The 9,763-nt window shown below is 42.3% G+C and overlaps 1 protein-coding gene across 1 annotated transcript; it reads left to right on the top strand.

Annotated features, from left to right (window-relative positions):
* Positions 1-687: 687 nt before the first annotated feature.
* On the top strand, positions 688-3,061 carry K441DRAFT_286494 (FAD-binding domain-containing protein). Its single transcript, XM_067640961.1, has one exon. The coding sequence runs from the start codon at positions 786-788 to the stop codon at positions 2,784-2,786; it is 2,001 nt and encodes a 666-aa protein (XP_067498729.1). The 5' UTR covers positions 688-785; the 3' UTR covers positions 2,787-3,061.
* The last annotated feature ends 6,702 nt before the right edge of the window (positions 3,062-9,763 follow it).

The raw sequence follows: 9,763 nt of genomic DNA, 5'->3' as shown, positions 1-9,763 counted from the left end.
CTCTGCTCGAAGCTCTGCTCGAGGCTCTACTTGAAGCTCTGTTCAAAGCTCTGCTCGAAGCTCTGCTCAAAGCTCTGCTCGAAGCTCTNCACGAGGCTCTGCACGAGGCTCTGCACGAAGCTCTGCACGAGGCTCTGCACGAAGCTCTGCACGAAGCTCTACTAAAGCTCTACGTAAAGCTTACCCCCTTCTGCAAGGCAAATCTATACCTACTAGCAGTCCTTAANTATTNTTTAAAGCTGGCTTATTAATTTAGGTACTCTAGCTGCGGTAAAAAGAGGGCGGCGGTAGTTGTGGGTTGGGTGCAGTCGCTACGACTCTGGGGCGTCGGGCGCGATAATAAGACAACGAATTGGAATCGGGCAAATCGGGCAACGTAGTCTTCTTCGCCAGGTTTGATTTGGTAATTCTAGCCATTAGGAATAGCTTGGGGAGCTATAGAAGTTAAGATAATTTGGCTCAAAGTAGGTGTATATAGGCCCAAATACCCCGCGCGGGACTAACAAAAATCCGAACCGTGTACCAGACCTTCTAACGAAGGTCTTGCCAAAAGCGGTTAGCGTCTTGGCAAGGTAAGCCTTGGCAAGAAGGTCTGGGAACGAGACAAGCACGGTGTGGGCGCGTGCACGCTTAGGTAACCCCCTCTAACTGACAGTAAGACTTGCGGCGGAGCAATTCAGCCGCACTCGCTCACCTCGCTCTCATAACAGCTCTTCACGATTCATAGCTGATTCTCTTCTCCCTTATCCTACGATCGCTCGAGTCACTTAAATAATGAGTTCAACATGTCGAGTCCCGCAACAACAGTGGATCAACCGGTGCTCCGCTGGAAGCCGAAGATGCTATCCAAAGAAAAAGACCTGAAAAGGGCGACCGCGAGCGCGCGGTTTTCGACTCTAAAAGAAGCGCTCGACGCGGTAGACCGACATAAGGGAAAGAACGTCGTCTTGCTGACACGGACGCCCACTGGATGGACCACCTTCGAATACATCGGCTCGTCTGCCTGGAAGGTCGAGTTCAAGAAGCTTATACTCGGTGGCCTCCCGCTTGGCGGCGACCCGCTCATTCCGCAGACGTACATTTTCGACGGCAAAGATCGCTTCGCTCACATCATATACGGCGACGGCGGATACCGAATCGAGGAGACTCCACGCCCCACCCAAGAACCGACAGAGCCGTGGGCGGTGGAAGCGGTAGTCCCGGTAGAGGAGATCAACCATGGCAAGAACCTCACCTGGTTGCCTCGGATAACTCTACGTCCAACGCTCGACGAGCTGCCGGCAGCGCTCGCATGGGTCAATCAAAACATGCCGGCCGGAAAGATTAAGGCTGGTGGATCGAAGCACTCCTGGTCCAAGGTCGCAATGTCGACCGATATCTACATTGAACCTGAACGCATGAAGCTCTCGCGTACCATGGACGAAGAACCTAAAGTCTACCACAGCAACCTCGGCGAGGAACGCGGGAACCTCGTACGTGCTGGGTCCGGTAACACCGTCAAGGAAATGAACCGCTACCTCTGGGAACACGGCAAATCATTCCCCATACTCGGTGGCTACGACGGACAAACCCTCGGGGGCGTCTTCTCCACCGGCACACACGGCTCCGTCTTCACTCGCGGGCCATTAGCCGAAATGATCGTCAGCATCGACCTCGTCCTCGCCGACGGCCACTCCATCCGCATTGAACCCACCCTCGGCATCACCGACCCCAAAGCCCTCGCCACAGAACGTCCCGACCTCCGTCTGATCCAGGACGACGACCACTACTACGCTGCCCTCATCAACATGGGCACCATGGGCGTCGTACACTCCTACATCCTCCAAGTCACCGACGCGTTCCACATGAACGAAATCCGAACCCGCAGCACCATCCCCGAACTCAAAGAAAAGCTCCGCGGCGGTAAGATCTACAACCTCGTTGGCGCCCCCGGCAAACCCATCGAGCTCGGAAAAACCCAAGCAAAAATCTCGGATGGCAAGGACGGTGGGTTTAAGGATCAACCACTTAGCGCTTATCATCTTGAGTTCCTGATAAACCCACATAGCGACAAGGTAGTCGTGACATCGCGACACCCCATAACCGTCATGACCACCGACGATGCAGCCCTCGAATTCAGCCCCCCAGGTCGTGACCTCGTGCGCACCATCCACCGTGGCGCGCGTTTCGGCCGCCCCGCCTTCCCGACTTGGTTCCAAGAAAACTTCCGTGAGCTCCTCGCTTGGGGGATCGATCAGATCATAAAAATCGCGCCACGCTCCACACCGAGGCTTATCGACAACGCAATGGACACCCTAATCGACGACGCATATGTCGATCGCAGCTTCAACGTCTTCAACGTCGGCGACGGCACGAACCAAATCCCTGCCCTCGCCGCTACAATCTACATCCCTATCGTCTCGGACGACTACCTCACCGCGCTCGACCTAATCCGCACCGCCGCGGCGCAATTCGCCGAAAGACGAAATCGCTACGGAACCGGGCCTGCATCTATGCGCTTTGTGAAGGGCACAAAAGCAATGCTGGCGTGTGATGTGGATGTGTGTAGTTTTGAGTTTATTTTTACGGGCAGTACGACGTATGCGTTGGAGATGGTGGAGGCGTATGAGGCGGCGTTGAGCGGCGGACTGGGGGCGGAGAAGGTGAGTGTGCATTGGGGGCAGTTGGTAGGGAAAGGGGAGAAGAGGGGGAGGGGGTATAAAGAGTATTCGAGGTGGAGGGGGGTTAGGGATGAGTTGGATCCGAAGGGGGTTTTTCTCAATGAGTGGCAGGAGAGGATTTTGTAAGGGGGTGAGGTGGAGGGAGGTTTCTAATTAGTTGATATGCCCCAAAAACCCTAGCATCCCGCCTTGCCAATTCCTACCGTTTCACTCGGTCTAAACCTAGAATCGCCCAAATCCATTCCCATCGCCACCCCAATAGCCAATCGGGCGCCATAGCGCCTGCGAGCCAGAGGAGTCATCGGGAGCGAGAAACAATCAGATGCAAGGTCGGATTTGGACTCCTAACAAGATCGTTATGACGGTGGGCGTCCCCATGCCGTTGATAGGCTGTCGTTGGTCGGGCTTGTGGCTGGTCCGGGCGGTTTGAACCTGAGATTCGCGGCGTTCTTATCGGGCGATTGGCTGCAAACCTGGGTAAACGCGGCCTCAAAAGTTCAGCCATTCTTTCGTTTCGAAACTTTTCTTTCCTTCACTCCCGGCGATCTCTCTCCCTCATATGTAGTTATTTACTCCTGCATTGCTTGCAGCTGTTGTCTGAGATGTATCCAGCACTTTTCGTTTCTTGCCTTCTTTGCCGCCTGGATTTTCCCTTTGTCGCTCTTACTCTTCTCGATGAGTTTTGGTTGGGAAGTGCACACCAAGGGATCCATTGCGGTATCCCTGAGTGGGAAGAAAGTAGTCTGTGCCCCCGATTTAATTTTCACGGTTGCTATATCGTTTTTAGAACGCTAACGTCGGCTAGTGTGATATTACCGCTATCAATCCAATAGCTCACCTTCCTCAATATAATGCTCTTCTTTGCACCTCTTGCAAATCCCTCGCCCCAGTCCGGAAGCTGAAGGTCCATCTGGCTACTACCCACAAGTACCTTAAAACCAATGAACGACGCGCAATCACAAAAAATTTCCGAGCGCTGCCCGTTGCGCAGACTCCGGATGACCTGCAACAGCTCCCTGACGGATCGGCGCCCCTTGCCTTTCCTTCCCCTCCGGCCGTCGGCCATTATTGCGCCCAATGTCCTTGGTTTAAAACAATTTGGTGGGGTACCTTTCGATCGCATCTAAGAACGGCCCACGACAGTCGTTTTGAACCGGTTCGTAGGGAGGATGTCTCTTGTTACCTTCAAAGATGAACGAACCGACAGGGTTCTTAGATGAGATCAGATCTCTTAAAAGAGCCAGAGATGAGACTGTTGACTGTTATGGAAGTAGAATTCGGAAGCTGGGAAAATGTGAATGTCGCAGTGCCCAAGAGACAAGAATTAGCGTCGAAGTCACTACAGGTGGAGACAGTGTTCTCAATTAGTCAACGTTTTTTTAGTGTTAATATTAGATATCGCTACCCTACCGTTAATATATTAAATATTATTGCCCTAACTATAGCCTATTGCCCTCGCCGTCGCTGTCGCTGCCGCCCTTAATATTATATTAGCTACTGTTGCCTTTTCTTATTTTTTTTTGTTTTTTTTACTTTAGCTCTTATAATAACAGCCTTATTACTTACTTCTTTATTTACTACACTACTAGCTTAATTCTTTATACTATTATTATTAAACTTTTCTATATTTTTTTATTCTTATTATTCTTATTATTTAGCAGTTTCTGTAAAGGCTTTTTTAGCCTAATAATCTTAAAATGTATAGAAAATGTTTGCGGAGGTATAGAAGATAGTAATAGTAGTAACAGCAACTAAATAGACTTATTAAATAGCTGCGTACGGCTACGTTTTTGTTAAATAACTTTTAAGGGCTCTCTTTTAATATACTTTTTTTTAATATTTGGCTATATATTAGGTAGAGGTAAATACTTCTCTATCTTAACCTTTGCTATCTTTTTTACCTTTAACTTTAGAGTTATAAAGCTATTATTATTTAATATCTCTTCTTTAATAATAATAAAGATTTTTTAGCAGCTCTTACCTAAGTTAAATATCTTAAGGCACTGCTTAATATCTTATATCTAAAGCAGCTGCCTTTAGCTTACCTTTATAGAGCTAGTAGCTACTAACTAAGCTATAGCTAGATAAGAGTTAACTGCGTCTTTAACAATCTAATTCTTATTAATTTTCTCTATAAGTAGCTTTAAAAATAACAGAATTAGCTCGCCGGTAGATAATTAATTAACCCTTTAATTTACTAAAAAAATTTACTTTTTTATCTTTGCTTTGCACTTAGCAGATAGCTAAACAGTTCTTTTATTAACCTTCTTAAAACGGGCGAATATAACCTATACCTTAAGTTAATATTATTTAAAGGCAATATATAAGAGGCTAGTTTAACCGGAACGTATAACTATCTAATTAATAGTATAGAATAAGAGTTATAGGCAAGTAGAAGATAAGTTAAAGTAGACGATCTTTAAGTATAAAGGACAAAAGCTTTCTAACCTCTTCTATTTAGAGACTAATTGCTAGTTCTTCTCTAGAGGAGAACCAGCTTCCTATATATCCCTTTTAAGACACTAGTAAAACCTTTCGCCTCTTATCTATCTAGCCGTGTCTTCTTTAGAATATAGATAGGATATAAACGGGACATAGATAAAACCTCCTACCGTTTTATTAGATATGTATCTCCCAGGGGATTCCGTTACAATTACCTCCCCTTTAAAGGTCTTAGTCCTCTAAGACTTCGCCTCTACTAAGCTTTTATAGAGTTCCGGCTAAAACCACTAGGGAAATCCTTAGTGGAAAGGTACTTTATAATGCGGCTTATTGCCAGCTCTTTACTAGTATAGAACCTTACTTTATCTTTTATTCCTCCGCTCTTCTTCTACTATAGCTCTTTATAGTGCCTTTATAATGGAACTTTAATAATAATAATAAAAATTAGATGGGATTCACCTTCCTTATTATAAGAATTTGTCATAAGCTGATCCGGAGGTTATCCTATACAACGCGTTAACTAGCTACTATCCCTATTTACTTAAAATAGGTCCTAATAATAACGTCTTAATATTAATTTCTTCTGGTTTATAAGCTGTCGCCTCTTACGCGTCTTTCTATTAACAATACTATTTATCTCGCCTTTCAGCAGACCGTTCTTTATTATATCTCAGCTTTCAGCTTCTATATCTTTAGCTATTCTTTCCACTATTACTCTGTTCTCTTTTTATAACACATCTATAGGTAATAGGATCCCCATTTTATCTCTTTAATAATACTAACTTCCTATAGTATTTTTTTGCAATAGCTCGTAATCGTACTACACATCCCTAAACTAGCGGCGGCGTTATCTCTGCTCCGCTGCCATTATAGACCACTTCTATTACTCCTATAGTGGTTTCTTTAAAGTACTGCCGTCGTTACGTTCATGCGCTTACGCTAGACCCGTCCTATGCCTATAAGATGCCGCGCTCTAGCGAGAATAGATCTAAGTATTCCCACTATTACAGCCGGAGGAAGACCTGTGTTCTAGTATTTCCTATTCCATCCTATTCTGGATTTTACTAACTATACTAGATCCTCGCTGTTTACGCGCGTAAGGCTCGCTAGCTCTAACGCGCTATTAGGGATTTCCGTCTATATTAAAATAGTAAAAGACGGGGACGGAAGGTGTCTTTTATTGCTTACAGCCTTTTCAATTCAATGAGGGTTTCTACTACTATGGAGACGCAGCGGTCTCGGACATATAGTGTCCAGGAGCGTATATATAAGCAGCTCGTTTTTATAAATAATAACATTCACACTCTTACGCGGGCCTTTCTGGCTAGGTAAGTCTCCTTAGTAATACGTTTGGGAACTATGCTAACTCTTTAGTCATTAACTTTCTAATCCTAGCCTGGATGCCAATTTAGAACCTAGGGATAATACTAAGGATAGTAACAAAGATAAACGTTCTCCCCACTAGTCCCCCGGCCGTGGTAGTCCGTCTAATTCCCGCCGCTCTAAGAAAAATATTAGTAAGAATACTAATGCTTCCGGGGATAGGAGTGCTAATAATACTACCGATAATAACGTTAAGATAGAGGAGGAGGCTCCCATTACTACTTTTAGTATTTAAGTTATTATTTTATTCTTTCTTTCTTCTTATAGAATAGCTTTATATAGTGCCTCTCTAGTGCCTCTAGGATGCCCTAGTACTGGGAATTAACTTTATAATTTAGGGATACCTCCATTTTTAGTTTTAGTAATAGTTTGTATAAAAGCAGCATACTACTATAATCCCCATATATAATAAACGGGTAGTGCTCTTATAGGTACTTTACAATTTCTAAATCTTTACTCTATATCTTTTTAGCCCTCTTTATACTATTAACTCTACTATATATCTCTAGTGCCAGACTAGATACTCTTTTTTTATCCCTAGGAAACCCTTTTAAATCCCTAAGACCTCTTTTTCTAGTACTACTGCTTATTTCCAAACAGCGTCTTCTTTAGACAGCATCCCTAGTAGTTCCTATATAGATCCCTATAGCTTTCTCTTACAGAATTCTAGGATCCCTATTAAAATGGTAAAACGTTTCTATTTCTAATACCTATGCTTAACCTTATAGTTTTAATTTATAGGGTCTTCCCTATTATCTTATCCGTAGCATATCCAGAACCGTTGCTAAATCCTAATTTATAGTCTTTAGGAAAGTTTTAATTGCCGTGTTATATCCTAGCTAAAGGTGCTCTTTAGGTTCCTAACTATTATACGCCTAAGAGTATCCTTCCTAACGAACTAAAAATTCGCGTTTCTTCTAACGCCATCTTTAGTCTAGAATATCTTCTACATTCTATTCTAGTTCCCTATTAATATCGCTAGGTAGGGGTAGATCTACACCGTCTCTTCTCTGGTATAACTCCAATAAGGAAATATAAAATGTGGGATATATTAGATATGATTTTAGTAATTCCAATTTATAGGCTTAATTTCCTTTAGTTTTTTTAACTATCTTAAAGGGTCCAAGCTACCTATAGTCCAGCTTCTTCTTAATACGTTTCGTCCGGATATTTTTTATAGATAGTAAGACTTCGTCTCCTATTTTAAATTCTTTAGGCATATATTCCTTATTATAGTACCTTTTTTATATAACCTAGGCGTCTAGTAAGTACTTTTTAAGTTCTTCTCTATAAATTCTCATTTGCTTAATTCTTTTGGACGCTACTAGTGCCTCTCTTTTAGGAATGATGTTCTTAACGTTTTAGGGGTTATTTACTTTTACCCCAAACAGTGCTTTATAAGGGGTCATTTTTGTACTACTGTAGATGCTTATATTATATACGTGTTACGCTAAAGCTAACTACAATGGCTAATTATCCTGTTAATAATTAATATAGCAGCGGAGGTAGTGTTCTAACAACGCATTTAAACGCTCTATTTGCCCGTCTATTTGCGGGTAAAAGGCAGTACTTATCTTTTGTCGTATTTTTAATAAAAGACAAAATAAAGACTAAAATACGCTGTTAAATACGGTACCTCTATCGGATACTATTCCCCTTAGCGTACTAAATAAGAGCTACCGTTCTAAAAACAGGTCTGCCAGTTCCGCTACCGTAATCGTTATTATAATAGCAAAATACCCTAAAAACTTTATATATCTGTCGACGATTACTAAAATAGCGTTAGCAACCTCTCCTATTCTTATTTTGGTAGGGGGTAAGCCTATTATAAAATCTATTATTAATTCTAACATTGGTCCTTATGGAATAGGAAGCACTAATAACTTATTATAGGGGCGATGCCTAGGTATCTGTACCCTTTAGTACGTATTATATCTTAATATATAGTCCTTAACTTCTTTAGATATTCCATTTTAAAAGTATTTCCTTTAAACGGCCTTAAGGGTTCTGTTAGCACCGTAGTGACCCCTAAAAAGGTTGTCGTGGAAGACCTTTAAAATTTCATCTTAAACTACTTAGTCCTTTAGGATATATACAGCACCCTTAAAGCGCAATAGACCCTTTTAGTCTTGCTGCTATAGCTTTTTAGTAACTCTAGCTAAGTTGGTCTCCACTATATCTTTCTACCTCTCCCCCACAACAAAGGCGTCCTTCTATTACGCTTAGAGAAGAAGATCTGGAAAGGTTTTATATAGATCGCTTATTTCCGTTTCGCCTACCGCTATTGCGGACCTTAGGCGTGGCACGAGACGTTTTAAACCATTAGTGCTAGTAGATTCTCCTACCGTTATATAATATGCCACGCTGCGAATAAGCATCTTACCTATCCCCTCTAGATCCAGAAACTCGCAGCTAATACGCCGTTAAGTTAAAGGTGCCGCGATACCTCTAGCACATCCTATAGAATTCTTGCTAATTCTAGGGTACGCTAACTTTATAACGTCTTTTTAGTCTATAACCTAGTCTATAACTATATCCTACGGCTCTATAATTGTGGCGCTTCGTAGCTATATTGCTAGGACCTCTACCCTACCGCGAAATTTGGTAGTTTTAGGGAAAGAGTCTTCTTTCTTCCTAAGCAAATTTTGCAATGTGGGGATTATTTCCCCTATACTGTCCTAGATCCTCCCTATTTTGTAATGTAGACGTCTTAACAACCTATTAGCGGGATTTATCTTTTCTAGGCGGTATATAATTTTAAAGTTATACTATAATAGTGCCTCCGCCTATCTAGCTTATTAACCACTTAATACCTTTATAGTTATAAAGTATTCTAGGTTATTATAGTTTATAAGAACTTTAATAGGGTAATTGCTTCCTATATAATGATATTACCAGTACTTTATTACCGCGACTATTATAAGTAGCTCTTAGTCGTGCGTTATATAACGCTATTTTATAGAGGTCATTTTCCTTAACCAAAATGCCATAAGATGCCATTTTTTGTCTTTTAATTAAGATATAATTGCCCCTAGGGTAAAGCCGGATGTATCTGTTTTAAGGTATATATATAGCTCCTAATAGAAGTATATTAGGATAGGCGCCGACGTAAATAAATCCTTTAACTAGTTTATAGCCTGCTTAGCAGCTTCCCTAAATATAAAGGGTCCTAACTTCTTGCCATTCTTGGATCCTTTTAGTAGATTAGTAATTAGGAGTATTACTTATAAATAATAAATAATAAACGTTTAGTAGAAGTTCGCCATACTTAAAAAAAC

Source organism: Cenococcum geophilum (genome assembly GCF_001692895.1).
Source record: "Cenococcum geophilum 1.58 unplaced genomic scaffold K441scaffold_59, whole genome shotgun sequence".
Classification (NCBI taxonomy): domain Eukaryota; kingdom Fungi; phylum Ascomycota; class Dothideomycetes; order Gloniales; family Gloniaceae; genus Cenococcum; species Cenococcum geophilum.
Note: the sequence above shows the minus strand (reverse complement) of the source record. Positions and strands in the feature narration are given on the sequence as shown.